Raw genomic sequence first — 17,504 nt, 5'->3', positions numbered from 1 at the left:
CTGCTATCCCAATTGAGCTAGATACTATGACACTGGGAAGCACTACAGACAGGCTAAAGCAGATGATGAAACAAAGAGTTATTCTGGGTTCCCAGGAATTCAACAACCATATGTCATGTCTCCCTGCCTCCCACCCCTGCAGCAAACCCTGCATCTCTGTGGAAAAATGGACCTTCCATGAAAATCCTCATGTCTTTCTCCAAGCCCTCCTCCTCTTGCAGTTTGTTGCTGGGCTTTGGTATTTATTTAAGAAACTATCACTGCAATCTAAGCAAGACAGGGGATCGGACATTGGTCCTTGGCTAAAAACTCTCCTGCAATCCATTCTTATGATTTACTAATACTGCACATAACTAGAACACTGCAACTCTGTACATAGGATTCAGGGAGGTGAGATTTAAGCAGGCAGTAAGGGTAAGAAGTCCTTGCCCCTATTACTACCACAAATTCCCATTGTTTCATGTTCATGTTTCCAGTTATTTCTTTTAAAATTTGAATTCTGCAGGCTAATTTTACCCAATCTACCCTGCATTTGATGCACATATGTGTAAGCATTCCACAGCCCAGCAGTCTCTGGCCTTTACATGAATAGGCACCATATCACAGGCAGAAAGCTATTGAAAATGCTGAACTGCAGAGACTTATTTCTTGAATGGCCACCCTCCAAGATCAAAGAATGACTGTTTTATCTCTCCTTTCTGGTTGATGCCCACAAAGATCTTCCCGATATAAAATACTCTCAGTAATAATACAACACATCATTTTGATCTGGCATTTACTGTTGTTCCTAACGGGGCCCAAAGCCTTCTAGCACTACACACACCAAAGCTATGAAAGTGGATAAAACTTGCTATTACAAAGTAGCTGTGGATGAGAATCTTTCTCACAAGCTTTCTCCTTTTTACCTTTCTTCAGTGCACTCCTTATAGTTCTTTGAGCATAAATTTATGTGTAACAGTAGGTCTCTTTTTATTTTACTCCACAACCCAGCAACTCAACATACATTGTTATTATCTGATTCTACTCATCTTTTAGGTCACTGATCATATTTCATGAGTTCTTGCCATTACAAAGAGAACGACACACATAGGTGTGACACTTGGGTCTCTTCCCAGCTTCCCTGACAAATGGCCTTCGCCATCCTTTCTTGAAGAGGATTCAGATCTTTGCAACTCCCATTTTCACTCCCAGACTTCCAGGTATTCTGCTGGGTTAACACAAGTATGTTTAATAAAGAAAATCCTGCAGTTTCTCTGCACTCAATCAAGTCTTTCTAATCTGTAAAGAAATAACTGGAGGATGTGCTAGTTATAGACTCCACATTCAAGACGATCACAAGGTATAAGGAAGGGTTAAGACTGAAGGTGTAAAGTATTCTCATGAGTACAGCAATATAAGTGACCTTTTGACTGTAGAAATTTTCCTTAATGTGCACAATTTGTGGTATTTCACTGCACATTTTTGTCAGTAACAGAATAAAACCTGACTGTTGAAAATTGCACTTTCTTTGCCTGCTCTATACTTCCAGGCCAAGAAAAGGCAGTTTTGGCAGTTGAATGCACTATAACTTCTAGCATCCCACTTCAGTATATTGTGTTTAAACATTAAACAATGTTTATTGAAGCTACAGTCCCGATGACTACTAGAGTATAGATGTTTACATCCCTTCATAAACACTTAAACAGGTTTCCTTTCCAGCACCAAAAAAGACAAATGCCACTTCAACCAGAGCACTTCACCTCTATATCCCTTTTCTGGTAGGTTAAGGCCAACACTTTGCAAGCATTAGGTTCTGTCTCTCTTTACTTAATTGTTTGCATGACAAAAAGCACCTCAGCTTTCCCCATTTGAGGCAATTCCTGACAGGCTGAGTTTTCCCTTGCTTTTACCATTGCCAGTCCCTTTGTCCTCTCAAATTCACTGTAATCTGCAATGATGCCCTGGCTGTTATGTCTCCCACCATCATCCCATCTCCTTTCTTTCCACTTCACTTTCTTATTTGGACAAAATCTGTAATTTGTTTTTAGTAGAACCAGCCAGTACAGTAACCGTCTGCTCTTGAAATTCTCGGTGCCTCACATGCAGCATAACATTCACTTTGCAAAACATCTGAATTCAGCTGTTCATTGTCCCAAGTCCAGGTATCTGCCCACTAAGCTCCTTTCCTATCCCCCACTGCTTCTGGCTGCTGTCTCACCTTGCTTATTTTTTCCCAAGAAATTCCTTCTTTGTCATGTCTCAATCTTTCTTTTCCACTGCTTTCTATTCCATGCTCCCATGCACATCACCTTCCCCTTGCTCCTCTTGGATTTGGCCTCTCTTCAAAACTACATGTGTGTAAGCGGTGGTTATGCTACAAGCGGCCCCTGTGGAGGGTCAGGTGGGATGCTAGCACACCATCTGCTCATTTATTTCCTTTGGTCACAGCCTCTTGCCTCATTTTGTGCTCTTTTTCTTACAGATAACCATGGCCCCTCTATGCTCCCTGCCAAAGCTAGATTAGCAGTGAGAGCAAAATGCTCACCTGTGAGCAGTAGTGGGAAGACTCTGATCTGCCAAAGCCCAGATGACAAAGCCCAGTCAGGTACGCGCTTGTTACGCCCTCTGCTATTTCATTATTTCTCTTCAAATCACTGAGGCAGACAGGCAGTCAACAAACATTCATTTCATTGGGGACACAAGATAACTGCTCCTGTGGCAAATCCTTTTCAGTGCTTTAATAAGGACTACAAATAGGGTATCAATGGAGGGGTTGAGGACGGATTTTTGTGAGTGTAATTTAGAAGAACAGGATTTCTCAGAGCAAGTTCTGAACATGTTTCACTTCTAAAGGATGCTATCACACTTACAATAGCACAGACAACGGTAAAACAAAGAAAACTCTCTGAAACTTTCTCATTTTACACATAGTGATTTAAGGTCATCATGGCCTTGTTTTGGCACTGAGAAGCTACTAGAAATGCAAGTGATTGTAAGTCTGTACTAAAAAGAAACTCCAAAGAAAACATTTACCTGATTTTTACCTGTACATTGGCACATTTATCTCTAGGTTTTGCTCTAGAAGAGGTTTCTTACTCATACACAAATATATTATTGACATGGAAAATACCTTTTAAAACAATAAAAACCAGAATGATTCCATTAGGCAATGGAGTAGACCGGCATTATCATTCCCTCATTTTAAACTGTCATGTTGCATCACTTCTGCAGATCTGATCATACATCTCTAAAGTTAGTAAAGCTGCCTCCAGGCTGTGTTTTAAAAGCAACCCACCCAAGACCCCAAGGCCAGCAGCACATTACAGCTACATTCATCTTTAGTAAAGATGTTAATTGATGGCTGATTTCTCACTAACACCACTTGCAGCCTGCCCTCCTTTTCCAGCTCTGCGATGGAAATCCAGTATATCCACATGAGAACTATATTCAACTCCCATGGGAAACAAAAAGAAATAAGGCCTACCCACCTTGTGGAGGCTTATTTAAGATCACACAAAATCAGGGTGAGGTCGGAGGAGAAACTTTAGCATGGAACCTTTGCGTTTAGCAAAGGCACTGCCTATAATAACCCCCAGGTCATGGAGCAGGCATAGAAAGGGAGGGGACACAAACCATATGGACCTGACTTTTGGAAAGCTGTTCAGTACAGCAGCCAGAGTGTAGTTAAAATACACCCAGCTGCATCTTTTGAAATCTAGTATTTCAGTATCTTTGCATGCAGGTGCTGGAGCTTACAGCTGAACGAGACAACCACTGACAGGGAAAGCTGCAGATCTATGTGCTTCCTCCCTGCAACCTTCCCTCCCATGCTTGGCCATGCTCACCAATGCTGTTAGAATGAATCTACTGACTCTGCCTTAGCTCTCAGATATCACTATACAAGAAGGTTTGTATCTAACATGGGGTGATGAATGACTGCTATTTTCTAGCACATTTTACCTGCTGGAGATCTGAAGTAAGTTTCAAGTCTTATTTCTGAATGAAACCTTTTGTTTCCCATTTTGATTTCACCATTTAAAGGCTGCCCATGAAGCAGTCTTGCACCTAGGAACAGCAGCATCTTCTGAAAAATCCTGAGACCATGGAGTGGGTCCTTCTCAGCTGTAGCACACAGCTTTGGAGATAGTTATTCTTAACCCAGAAGAAGTCAGAGCAGGCCTGAGGCTCCTCCAGGCTCAGAAGCTGTGGCCTCAGCCTGCCAGAGCTCCCAGGGTATTTTCTGATACCTTAGTGTTGGACAGTGAGCTCAGCTCTGCAATCTCCAAGCATTCCTTGAAGTACCTCATGACACCTCCCACAGAGACAAGTGGTTAAGAAGCTTTCTCAGGGACCACTATACCTTTTTTTCTGCTTGCTAGTAAGCAAAAACCCCAGGAATACTTTTGAGTTGATATCCACATCTGAGATTTTTGCCTGCACTTTGGGAGAGTGAATTCTGCTCTTTTCTCCAAGTGACAGCTTTTTTGTGACCAGGCCATAAAATTATACCAATGGCACTTTTAAATTGATCTAAAGTCTGCTCATTTGTGTAGTGCACATTTAAAGCCACGTTATTGTAAGATGCACCAGCAATGAAATTTAGCATTAGCAATTCAGTTCATTAAAAAGGGTATTTTAGTAGGTTCTTTCTTTTATAGCTATTACCCTGTCTAAAGTGAGAGAAACCTCAGTCAGCTTAATAAAACTAACAACTTGTCACACATACACTGCCATTCTATGAAGTCTCCTCTGCTCTCACCAGTTCAGCAGCCAAGGAAAGATGTATGGGAGCCAAATTCCCCCTTGCAAAACCACACAACACCTGTGCAGGAATGCATATAGCCCATTCAGTACTAGTAACCATGGTTTCATTTACTGAAAATTATCCTTAAATTGTAAAGTTTTAGTCAACCATCAAGCCATTCCCCAGATAAGAGAATGATAAAGTTCATTTCCAGATGTGGCAGTGGTGCTCAGGATACAGTGGGGCTCTGCTTCGGGAGGGTAGGTACCCTGTTCAGTTACAAACACCTCCTCAACACAATTGTCTTGCTTTGGTAGAGAGCTTCCATGTATATCCCTGTTTGCTCCCAAAGGTTCACACTCACCTCTCTTGTCTGAAATTTAAATGACTTTTTACACTCCCTTTCTTCTTTAGAGAAAGGCTCCAAAATGATGTTGCTACCTTAGGCCAATACAGAAGACAAACTCTTAGCATGCAGTAGCCTCATCAGCAACTGCTCTGAGTTCAAATGGGAAGCATGGTTTTAACAGATCACCTGAATTCTGTGCAAATATTCACTCCAGTACATAACTCATTATGGGCTTATCTCTTAACCAAAGCAGCCAAACATGCAAAAAACTGGATGCTTTAACAGAGGAGATGATTGTGGTAATATTGTAATAATTGCATACAATTGTGCAGACTTATCCTAATAACATTACACTTTATTTCTTTTTTAAATCTTTATTAGACAGCTGAAGGCCTTTTACACTACAAACCCAAACTATTTTCTTAGCACATCTCTATCTTCTGGTACCCATCTATGTGGTAGGTCAAAAAGTCATCTCTGTCTAGGAGTAAGGAGTACGTTCAGACCCCTGACCTGTATATTGTGCTCAGCTCAGCAGGAGACCTGGCACTGGGCTGGAACTTCCCTTTCCTGATGAGCTGAACTGGGGTAATTCATTGAAAGAAAAACCTGCCATTGCTCAGCCTGGATGAGCCTCAGTAACTCTTGGTCCCTAAATGGGATCCTCATCAGTGTAATTTCCTCTCCCATCCTCCCCCATCCCCCAGTCTCTTAAGTTCCAATTTCAATAATGACTTAAGCATTTATCTAACTTAGGTTAGTCATTATTGACTTTCAAAGGTCTATTCACACACATGAAGTACACTGCTAGATCAAGCCTTATGAGCAATGGAACACATTGGAAGACAGAACTCCAGAGACCGAAGCAGCCAGTCAGGTCAGCTCAATGGAATCTTCAAAGCCATTCAAAAGAGGCATCTCAAAGGAGGGCTGAGATTGCTGGGGGGAAATGATCTGCCACTACCTCAAGCTTTAGAAGTAACCAGCTGATTTAAGTCCTTTCCCACACTCCAGCAGGGAAGATGAAGGTGACAAGTAAAGGGATACAGGGTGCTGAATTTCTATTTTCTGCTTACTTTGGTACACAGCTTAGAATAACTGGCACCTGATCTACTGATCATCAATGAGTCACGCAGAAGTAGTATAAAAAGCAATTTTTTCTCAAAGTAAATCTTGGATCTACTTTTTCTCTTCCAGAATCAGCTGTTGCCCTTTGCTTGGCCCTGGTTACTGTGGGAAAAAGCCAAGGCTCATCTCTCCCATAAGCTTACAGCACCTCCAAAGCAGTTAACTTACAGAACCTGAGAGGATACAATCCTATCTCTCACAGAGCAAGGAGAAACCGACACAAAAAATGGAGTAGATACTAACAGCTTCAGCAGGAGACAAAATATTCCCACCAAATGAAAAATGATGGATTAGCCCAGCTTAACGCAGCCAAATTATCTGTGTAAAAATACATACAGGACATGCTGCTGTGCTAGTAACTGCACTGAACAGCAGCTTGTGTTTACATTTCTATTCCCTGGATACAGGCTGTCCTGCGTAGGCTGGGCCTATGAAGATGGGCTGTGCCAAAGACTGCTGAACACATGCAACCTGGGCACGCCAGCCCAGGAGCGTGGGCCCAACATCCAGCAGAGGCAAAAATTAAACACAAGCTGTTTACCTGATTGCACCAGCTCCGCAGTGATTGAAGGGAGATGGGTGTTTCTGAAGTTTAAGGAAGAGCAAATGGTTAGAACTGAAAGACAAAGAAATCTATTCCACTCCATAATTGCTACAGAAAGATCTTTGTATGAGCCTCACTGGAACTTGGGTTTATACATTTGCATGTCTTTGCACAATGTAGCTGTCACTGAGCCTGCAAATCACATCAGAATTAAGCTGCAATTTGAGCTTGGGTTAAATAAAAAGCGTATTAAAACTTTAAAGTCCACGTGCCATAGATACGGAATTCTGTTTCAGCAAAAGCAGTAATTAAGTCTGGATCCCAATGGAAGTTTCAAGACTTTAAACATTCTAAAAACTGCATCTGAACTCAACAGCTGGAATGACAAATGAAATACTTTGGCTTTGATGGAAACAGAAACCCTGTACTCAGTTCTGTCACCTCATTTGGCAGCCACTGCGGTACAAACCCCCAGCATAGACAAATTCCCCCACAAGAAACAGGGACAGATGTCCTTCAGGAACAGGCCCTGAATCCAACTCATTGCCCACTAACAGTTTAGGACAGCTGAGGTCTCCCACCTTTGCATCTTTTTGATGCCTTGGTGGTTTCCCAGTCAGCCCTATCCTAAAAACCTGAGCATAGAAAATTAATGATTCCAGATCAGTCCCTGATTTTGTTTGAGCCTGTATCTGCAAACCAGGAATCTCTCCTTTGAGCTTCATTTCTTTTTTATTTTAAGAATGTGGAAGCCAAAATCAAGCCCCCAAACACCACAGACTCACTTTAAAATACTCTGTTTTTTTCCTGAGATATCTGCCATTGCTTTCATAGCTTGCTGAGCAACCGCCCTTCAGATTTAGCAAAGTATCTGCAGTCCTCATTCATCACAAGTCTTGGAACTGAAGCACTCCAGCTGCTCCAGGGCTCTACCCTTAAATGTGATCTTGCTGTGATGTTAGACTTTGCTGTTGTCATGACCTTGGCTATTTTTGACAAAGAGATAAAGATGATGCAGGTTCTTGCTCTTAATGACAGTTTGTACAAAACATCCTTTCCAAAGAAGATTGTGTTATCTGTATATGTACATTACTGCCCAGCCTATGTCTGGCTGCAGTGTTGTAATCAAGGGACATAGCATGAAGGAAGACGGTTTGGCGTTGTTACGCCAACATCTCCTTAAGTACACTATTCTATTTTCTCCCCATCCCAACAGCAAAGCAAACATTTTGAAACCCACTTTATTTTTCCATTACAACCTCTGTGTTTGCCTACTCTGAAATTTCTCAAACTGACACACACAATTTTGGAAGGTTCTTGCTTTTAATTCAGGGCTCTTGCTCGGAACTTTCTTTTTCCTACCTCTTGTCCACTGCTTTGCAAATCCCTTATTAAGCAGAAAGATTTCTGTGATCTTCTCTGCAATGACAAGTTCTCATGAAAGTCAAAATGGTCTTCAGTGACACTGCCTGATGAGTTTTCACATTGTGAAAGAAAATCACCTTATCCCTTAGGGGCCTGATGAAAGAGATGCTTGCTTAGATTTCACTGAGGTCTTTTTAGCTGTTTCTTCTAAACTGACTCAGCAACCTCCTTAAACACCTGCTTAATTTAAAGCAGATGAAAAGCCCTACTTCTATGTCAACTTAAGGATATGCTTAAGTGCTTTGCTGGATTGGGGCCTAAAGGCTTGCAGATACAGATGGCTGTTATCAAGACCCAGAATAGGCCAGGTAACCACCAACAGTCAATTATATCCCTACCAGAACTTCAAGGCAGTACATCATACTGTTTGAAGTTAATTGTTTTGAAATAATTGGACAGGTGAGCAGATAAGTTCACACAGAGCATTTGCAATTTCCCTTTGTATTTAAAAAACACAACAGCACAGACTGCACGGACAAAATGGGCACGATGTTATCAAAACAAGTTAAAAGGGAAGGGAAAAGGTATGGGTTTGGTATTTTTCTAAAAACTTCTCCTTTTAATTTCTAGCATCATTAAAACCTTGAAAACATTTTGTTTGGGAGCTTCTTCAGTTAATATCTCATTACTTCTCTTTTTATTGTTATGGTAATCAAGCCTTAATATATTGCAGCTTTATAGCATGAAATCAAGGCTAGGCCTGTGGGCATCGACAGATGTACCACAGCATGCTGTAAAACACAGGTACAGAGGCATGCAGAGCTGAATATGGCACAGGGCTTTTTTATAATTGTTTAGTAATTCATCTGAAGTTATTTTAACCTTGACAACAGCTGAACTCTAACATGTACCACGATCAGTCACTGGGAAGCTGCTCCTAATAGCAAGCCATGTTGTCTTACAAGCTGAGTTTTAGGAAAGCATGAAAGAACATCTGAGAATGATGATTAAGGTGTTTGAATGCCTTACAGGCTGTAGTTGTAACTATTCACAACATTTAACTGAGTATATTCTAGCCAATGGAGAATGGTAGCACTGGGAAGCTGTGTTTGACACCAGAATCTTGCCTCCCATTGGAAATCTGTGCTTGGGGGCAGAATTCAGACCCTCTCCTGGCAAATTACGCACCAAAAGTACAAACATTTGGATCTGACTTCTGGTTTGGAAGTGACATGTGGACCTTGTGCTGGAGCTCTGTTTGTGGTTGAATTTCACCCATCAAACCAAATGAAAGTTATATAAATAACTTTTGGAAAGTTCTGATGGTCTCATCTGCAGGGCGTTGAAATACTACCTCAGAAAGAGTGAGCGTCCCTAGATCTCTCCCAAATGACAGCAGAAAACCCCCAGTGTCAGGTCCACTTCCCAACACTGTTTTCAAGAGAGAACATTCAGGAAACAATTACAGCTCCTGGGAGATTTTCTAAATTTAAAGGGAGTGTTTGGGCAAGCAATCGCCTTCCCAGTACAAGAGTTTCAAACAGCCAACATTAAAAGCAGTATGCCTGAGACTTAATAAAATCACTGATACTGAGGAGCATCTCAGAGAGTTCTGTGGCCTCGGCGGGAGCCAGGTGGCATTTGGACAGCAATAGCTTCAGTTTACTCACAGCACAGCCCTACAGAACCTCTCAGAAACATCTAGCAACTGACATTTGTCACTGCAAACATGTAACCTTCATAGCAGGCACCCAGTATTAATGAAGGAATAGGAAAAACGTAGGCACAGGTATTACATTGTTCCAGGAGAAGTGAAAAATGTTTTCAACGTTATTACTGGATAACAGTAAGACACAACTCAATATGTGGATTATCAACATGTCTGGAAAACCTGGTTAACCTCAGTGAGGCAAAGGCTCTCAGCTTCTGTCCCAGAAATACTCAGAGTAACAACACACTGCATTCAGCTGATAGCTGTTCTATCCCTTTTAATTTAAACTTAAATCTCCTAACATGAAGGAGGTCAGTCATCCAAATTTCTATCAGGAAGCATAAAGGTGAGCAGCTCTCAGCTGCAGCAGAAGCCAGTTCTGTTAGCCATTCACACTTATGGGCATTCCATCAGACAGTGCTTGTCAAATCAGACCTTAGGACAAGCGTATGTGTTGCCCAGCATATAACAAATGGAATGGAAGACAATGGGCACTACAGTCCAGCAAACACACTAATTACATTAATAAAAATGAAAGCTTAAATTTTGAAGCTAATCCTGGGCTATCATTTATAAAAGTTAACAGGGCATATTTAATTTAGGAATTGGCTAACGCTTCTCTTGCCACTGCTGAAACCTCATAAATGAAATATACTGGATTGCTGCCCAGTGCAGAAATAAAAGTTATGAATAATGTTTCTATCTCAATCATTGTCAGTGCTTTAATATTCCTAATTGCTTTAAAAAGCTAAATATTCAATATAGGAAAAACCTTCTTTTTCTTTATATCTTCACTTGCAAGTTACTGCAATTTAATAAGAGTCACTGGGTAGTTTTAGTCCACGAGACCATTCTAAAGTTTCATACCTTATCCTTTCCTCTTCATATTTACCAAGAACGGAGTGCTGTTACTCTACCTGTGTATGTAAATGTATGCATCTATATGGTATGTCCATGTTGTCAGAGCCTTTTTTTACTATTAGAATTTGTAACTTCTCTAAGTGCACTGTACAAATACCCACTGGCGCTTAGGTTAAATATATCCCTTACTAAAAATAACCAGAGGATAAAATGAATTCCTGAGATCCTAAGCAATATTTTACAAGTTTTCTTTTTAAAAATATCATTATAGTCAGTATGTGATGCTGCTCAATTTTTCCCTTGTCTTCATTGTCAGGTAATCCCAAAAAGTTGCTTCAAACCCCAAAGGCTGGCCTTTCTTTCTGCCCTTCCTCCCTATTGCCTTTTCTGCTCTGAGGAGCAGCAAAGCTGCGGACAAGCCACCAACGACTTGACCAGACAAGAGTCTGTCCCATTGACTTGAGCCTCTGGAGGTGTTCATCCTCTGTCACATTTAAGTCCTATTCCCTTCTAATGCCTCCCTTTATAGATCCCTTATCTTTTTGCCTGGTAATGACGCCTCTTTCTTAAGATCCCAATGAATTTTGTAGAAAGGGAAGAAGTAAAAGCAAAATGAAATGTTCATTCAGTAAATGACTCACAGCATCTTTCTTGATGCAGTTTTATTTACTTCCCTGACACACAAACAGACTTCATTTAACAAGTTTATTTCTGTTGTATCAATAAGGTGTTGGGCCTGTGTTGCACAACATCTCTGATGATTGCCCTGGGAAGAGCACTGCCTGCTTCATTTCAGCAGGAACTAACCACAGACTTAAACTTATCATTACCAATTAAGAGTTTGACATATACAGCTTCACCAGCTGAACGAACTGAAAGCCTCAAGTGTGAATTAATTTCCCAGCCAAAGGTGCCAAACTCCTACCTCTACCATTTCCCTAACTTCTGCAGTATGGATAATTTAAGTTATGGATTTCAAGTCAGAAGGGAGAATCTGGGCTGTGTGAAAAGTCAATGGCAAAACTCCCACTGCCTTCAACAGGACAAGGATTCTGTCTAGAGACAGTGCTTTCCAAACGACTCCAAGTACTCCACACAGTATTTAATGAAGAATGTGTTGTATTAAAGGTTTAAGAGAGCAAAAAGATCATAATAGAGCTATATTAACTGCATTGGTATCCTAATAACAGGAGTGAAAGCATTAAGAGCATCAACAGACAGACTTCATTTTTCCACTTAAAGTATCCGAGTTCTAAGGCTACTGTGTTATTTAAGATCTTTTTCTTTCATAGCAGCATAAATCTCCACCACGTGATTGTAAATCTTTACTCACCACTAGAGCAATCAGTACCTCCCCATCCTGGTTCACAGTGACAAGTGTCGGGAGAGACACATCTTCCATGCACACACTCCTCTGTGCAGAGTGCTGTTTGGAAGAAACAAAGCACAGCATTGTAAACATAGTAAGTGGTTGGTAACAGTACACTTAACTATGCCTCAGAGAGCAATCTTTTGTTTAAAAATATTAAACAAAGCAAACACACACAAAAGAATTACTTGCAAGATTTAATTAATACAAAGTGACCGAAATAAAATGTAGGTCTCTTGACAGCAATAACTCATCTGTCACTTCAGCACTTTGCAATGAAAACCTCTAACACCAGAAATTACTTTGGTTGGCAGTTTTGCTTCATGATAAAATTTTTACCAAACTGACATTATTATTATATTACAGAATACCAGCTTCTTGTAGTGCACTCAAGTTGCTACTTTTCATAAGATAAAATGGAACTCAGTTTTGAAAGTATATTAAGATCCAAAATAGATTTGTAAGAAAATAGCTCAAGGAAAAGAAACAATTTCACCACACGATGCAGTAGCTGTAAGGACAGCCTTGTCTTTTCAAGGTCACCAGTCTTCCATAACTACAGTGCTCTGTATCTTATTTGTCCACTTTGGATTATTGAATGCTCAGTATCCTCAAGGTTCAGACTATGAAAAACTGGTTGGTTTTACTGTCTCCCTTGCCAGTTGCCTAGAGATATACACAGGAGAATCTTCTTTTCCTCTCCCTGAGTAGGAACAGCTCATAGTTTTAAGACTTCTCCTGTGCTGTTGCAATGTCTTAGTTTTCAGTTTATGCTGGTATGTCCATCACATACAAAAAAACCTGGACAATAACTACTTTAAAGGCTGAACTTTATTGCTTACTACCTTGTTTCCATTTTACCACTTAAGACATTACCAAAAACTCAGCATGTCAGTGATTCAAATTGGATGGTTAAATTGAAACATACAATTTCCATCTAGACTAATATGTATGAGTTACTAACAAATACGATGCAGTGGCAATGAGATCACCATATTGAAATTTATACACACAAATATAGATACCATACATCTTATTTCATATATAACCTATGTTTTTTACCCTGTGTTTTCATATTCAATGGGAAATAGGGTATTGTGTTTACTTAAACAGGAACTGGCTGAAGCCAGACTACAAAATTCTTACTCCAAGACAAAGATTAATTCATTCCTGTCTGAAATGAGGCCAGTAAAGCTGATTTGGGAAGTAGCTTTGTGCTGCTGTACTGAAAACACAGCTGAACTACCCAGTTAAAGCCTTCTGGAAGTTGCACTGGTTCCATATATGAAACACCCTGTTAGATCCAAGTCCCTCATATTCCACAATGTCTTGACCATTTGAACAACACCTCATGTATTTGACATTCTGTTTGGACTACCAGATCAGATCACATCTTGAATCCATGCTTATGCTGGCATCAAAGCTGATGGAAACATTTTGCTGTCTATTCTGATTTTGGGTCATCACACCAACCCTCTGAGCTATCCATGATGTATTTAAATCCCATTTTAAATCACAAGCGAACTTTCAATAATCCTACGGGACAAATCTTCCTCCTTTTTATCCATCAAATCACATGAGATCAATGACCAGAATGTTGTCTCATTAGGACGACTCCAAGATCTTTCTAGATTAGTCATTTCCTTCCTAGGTTTGCTGTATGTCAAAAAGGCAATTTATTCTTATTTCATATCTTGTGTTTAGATAGTATTGCAGAGGGCATGAAATATTGATAACTAATTCTCTAGTCACTAATTGTTCTCATCTTTTAGGCATTTATTTTACTTGAGTTGGAGTTTCTGAAGATATGAGGCATCCTCATCTACAGCTGTAGGATGGAATTAAAGACAGGATATTCGATAAACAGGACTTTAAAGTAAAGAAATACACATCTTCATGCAAGCATTTTAAAAAGGCTGGTTATCCAGAACAAGTCCACATAAAGAACATCCACATACATTTAGGCTGTTATTAAAACTACAGCGTGCTAAAAGATACACAGCATGCTGGGATATACTTTGAAAACTGTGCCCTCTATAGCTGTATCTGAGAATACAGTTCTCATTGATGTCACTTACAGACTAGTTTTACAAGAGGTATGGAAATCAGCACTGAGGTTTTTCTGTTGCCTGTGTGGACAATTACAATAATAACTCTTCCTACATGTAAAACGTGCAACTTGTTATACTTTTACCCAGGCCAGGTTCTCAGCTCAAACCACAGGGCCTAGTTTGTGAGCAAGAAGGTTGATGGTGACTGTTTCTTCGCTCTTCCAAGTAACAAAACTCCTGCTTATTACTGCTCTAGATATATTTGATTTAGCCACACAAACATATTACAACTTAACTATGATAACATAAATATGAAATATTAATAACTAATTAAACTAATAAAGCTAATTTAATCACCCAGCTCTGCACAGAAGTGCTGATGTCTGTAGCAGTGCTCCAACCCCTTGAGACATGTGCTATGTGAGACTTACAAGTAAGGCTCAAGATAGTATTCCTCATTCTAAAGCAATCATAGAATCACAGAATGGTTTCAGTTGGAAGCTTAAAGCTCAGCCAGTTCCAGTCTGGCCTTGAATATTGCCAGGGATGGGGCAGCCACAGCTTCTCTGGGCACAATGTGCCAGCGCCTCAGCACCCTCACAGGGAAGAGCTTCTGCCTAAGAGCTCATCTAAATCTACCCACTTCAGTTTAAAGCCACTCCCCCGTGTCCTACGAGTGAACACACAAGTACTGTAGAGGACTGCATCTTTGGGTTTAGGTGCTTTAGGTGTTTTAAGTCCCACACAGCTTCAGATGACAATGTTCAATGCGCAATTAAGACTCAAGCACGGTAAAGACACTCCTTGAAACTGTGGGCTCTCTCATCTCTGTTTATTAGCTCGCTAAAAGCAAGGTAAAATAAAATAAGCAGCTATGAGCTCACTAGCAAACAGTCATTTAAAGTTGTGAAATTACACAGGACTAATCCTATCTGCCTGGTTCACAGAAATCCCCCCTTTTTAAAAGGGGATGCTCTGATATAACCCATTTTATCCAAAGAAGCAAATAATCAGACTCCTGCACTGTCTGATTCCAGTCAGGCCCGTAAAGGTCCATATAAAGGTCGTATTAGGGTAGAACTCTGAAGTTTTACCATAGCAAATAAAATTGTGAATCTCCCCTATTAAAGGGAAGCCTTGCCTTGCTCTAATCTTTAGAGTTTAAATTAATTTTTCATTCTATTAACATTCAACATAATAGGATACAAAGGTCCCTAAGGCATTCTTCATAATATACTTTGTACAGTGGTTTGCAAATGATCTTACTAGTTAATGGAACTATAAAAATTACTTGCACATAAAGGTCAAGAAAAATAAAGGTAAGTATATAGTTTCTGACACTGTCCTGTTCAACACTCGGCTAAAGGCCCCTGGAGTAAAGAAAACTTGTGCTAATGCAAGAATATAATTCCTCCCAGTATAATAAGCCCAAGCAGTTCAACCTTTGGAATTCCAGACTTTTTATGTCTGCATTTTCCCTTGACCAGTTCTCTTGAACAATCCAGCACCTCATTGATCAGTTTATAATTAGCATTCTTGGCATGAGTTGAAGATCAGTTCGTAGTTTGATGCAGGCTGGTAATAAAATGACCTACATCAAAGCCCTGCCAAAACGCCATCTTCGTAAGGATGCATTCAGCATGAATTATTTGGCCATACTCAAGGTTACACAGCAACTGCTCCTTAGCATGGAACACAGTCAACAAAAGTGCTGCAACGATTCATTTGATGCTTATCAATCCTTTTATAATTACAAACAGTGCTTTTTTTAACGTATAAGGTCAATCCTCAGGGAAACAGACCTAAAGATTAAACTCCTTTCACACCTGAAATGACTGCATAGATTTCTCTAACACTAGCACTTATTTTTTAATTGTTGTCTTGAAGCTGAATTTAGGTGCACTAAATGGGCTGTCTGTTTCTCTTATCTACAAAGGGACGAAATAGCCAGGATATTGCTGTTGAGGAGTACAGTGCTAGAGTGGAGCAGACTCTTCTGGAGAATACTTTCATTGCAGAGTTACTTCAGCTGAGGGGCACCAAAGTTGGATTCTGTTTTCCTTGGGGCTGCATTCCTCTGTATGGACCCAAACTAGAACTTTGCAGAGTTTACCCTGCTCATTCCCATGTTATCAACCCATTGCCTTCTTGTACTTCGTTACACAATGTAACTAACACATGCCACAATTACCTTCTCAGCCTCTCTCCTAGAGGTAAAATGCATTTAGAAAAGAGTTTCATTCTATGGGAATAAGTACGGACTGACTCCCATGTGTTGTGCTTGCGATGGAATGTGGTGACATTTGCAGCAGTGAACCCGGAGGAGATCACACCCAGCACATTCCATCTCTTTCCCACTTCAGCTGGTGGGACTTTGTGGCGCTAGACAAGGAAAATATCTTGGAAATAAACAGCAGTACAAAGCCTAAAGGAAGGCAGCGTAGAAAGCAGGACACCAGCTTCATGAACTGCACTCATTCACAGCAGTGTGAGCTGCTGAAGAGGCGTGCTGGAGTGTTCCGTACTAGCTGGAGTTCCCTGGGCGCTGTGGGCTTTCTGCCCAGGGATTGTAATGCAGCCAGGAGGTGACAGAAAGCATAAAGAAATGTAGATACATTATAATAATGGAAAACATAGCTAAATGAAGATACAGATGCTACTACGTGAGAGCATCTTACACAGAATGAATGGGTCTGTTGTGACTGCACACGTGGCACAAGGACATTGTCCCCAGACTGCAAGTTCTTCCAGATACTTTTTCCTGCCATCCCTTAAGCAGTCTCTGCCTGTATTTCTTCACTAGACACTGATCTCACCCAAACTCTGATCAATATCATTTGTTTGCTGTGAGCCAAAGGTAGTCCTGTGTTTTTTTCTGTTATATTGCTAGGATTCTAATTTCAGGTCACCTAATCAATTTGCCCCATGCTTGTGTCATGGTGTAACTGAAATGAGGACAAGCTTGATAGTGTTGGACTATACAGAGCCAAAGCTTAATGGAAAAAGTGATGTTTTCCTTCATTATTTCGTATGTGTCCCTGGAACAACTTGGGTCATTTTAGCACATTCCTCCAGTCCCCTGTGTTGCTTTTAGGGGAAAAAAAAAATGATTCTTTCAGGTGAACCACCAGTTATCTCACGGCCAGTGGTTTCAGATACTGCAGAGAGGTCACAGGAGATGAAAAAAGATGAAAAAGATGCTTGCCCCTTTTCCACTAGGAATCTGTTCACTCAGGGCCACTCTGGTGTTTCCATCTTAATGTACTGGCCTAAATCCAGGTTGTGCTGAGTCTACAATATTGGCTTCATTAGATAAGCCTGGAGTCAGCTTTTGGCTAGATTTTCTTAGGATGTGCTCAGAAAAGGGGGAGTTGATAGTAGAAGAAAGATGACTACAGCTAAA

At 40.5% G+C, this 17,504-nt stretch overlaps 1 protein-coding gene across 2 annotated transcripts in view; it reads right to left on the bottom strand.

The window, feature by feature from the left end:
- MEGF11 (multiple EGF like domains 11) overlaps positions 1-17,504 on the bottom strand; it is a 265,950-nt gene that overhangs the window by 164,534 nt on the left and 83,912 nt on the right. For both annotated transcript variants that reach the window (XM_057430994.1, XM_057430993.1), the window contains one exon: positions 12,015-12,107. In XM_057430994.1, coding sequence (XP_057286977.1) covers positions 12,015-12,107 — 93 coding nt within the window. The remainder of the gene's footprint in view (positions 1-12,014; positions 12,108-17,504) is intronic.

This window comes from Pezoporus wallicus, unplaced genomic scaffold (genome assembly GCF_028554395.1).
Source record: "Pezoporus wallicus isolate ANWC-B61680 ecotype Strahan unplaced genomic scaffold, APGP_CSIRO_Pwel_v1 contig_8548, whole genome shotgun sequence".
Classification (NCBI taxonomy): Eukaryota; Metazoa; Chordata; class Aves; order Psittaciformes; family Psittacidae; genus Pezoporus; species Pezoporus wallicus.
The sequence above is the reverse complement of the archived record's forward strand: the minus strand, read 5'-3'. Positions and strand labels throughout refer to the sequence as shown.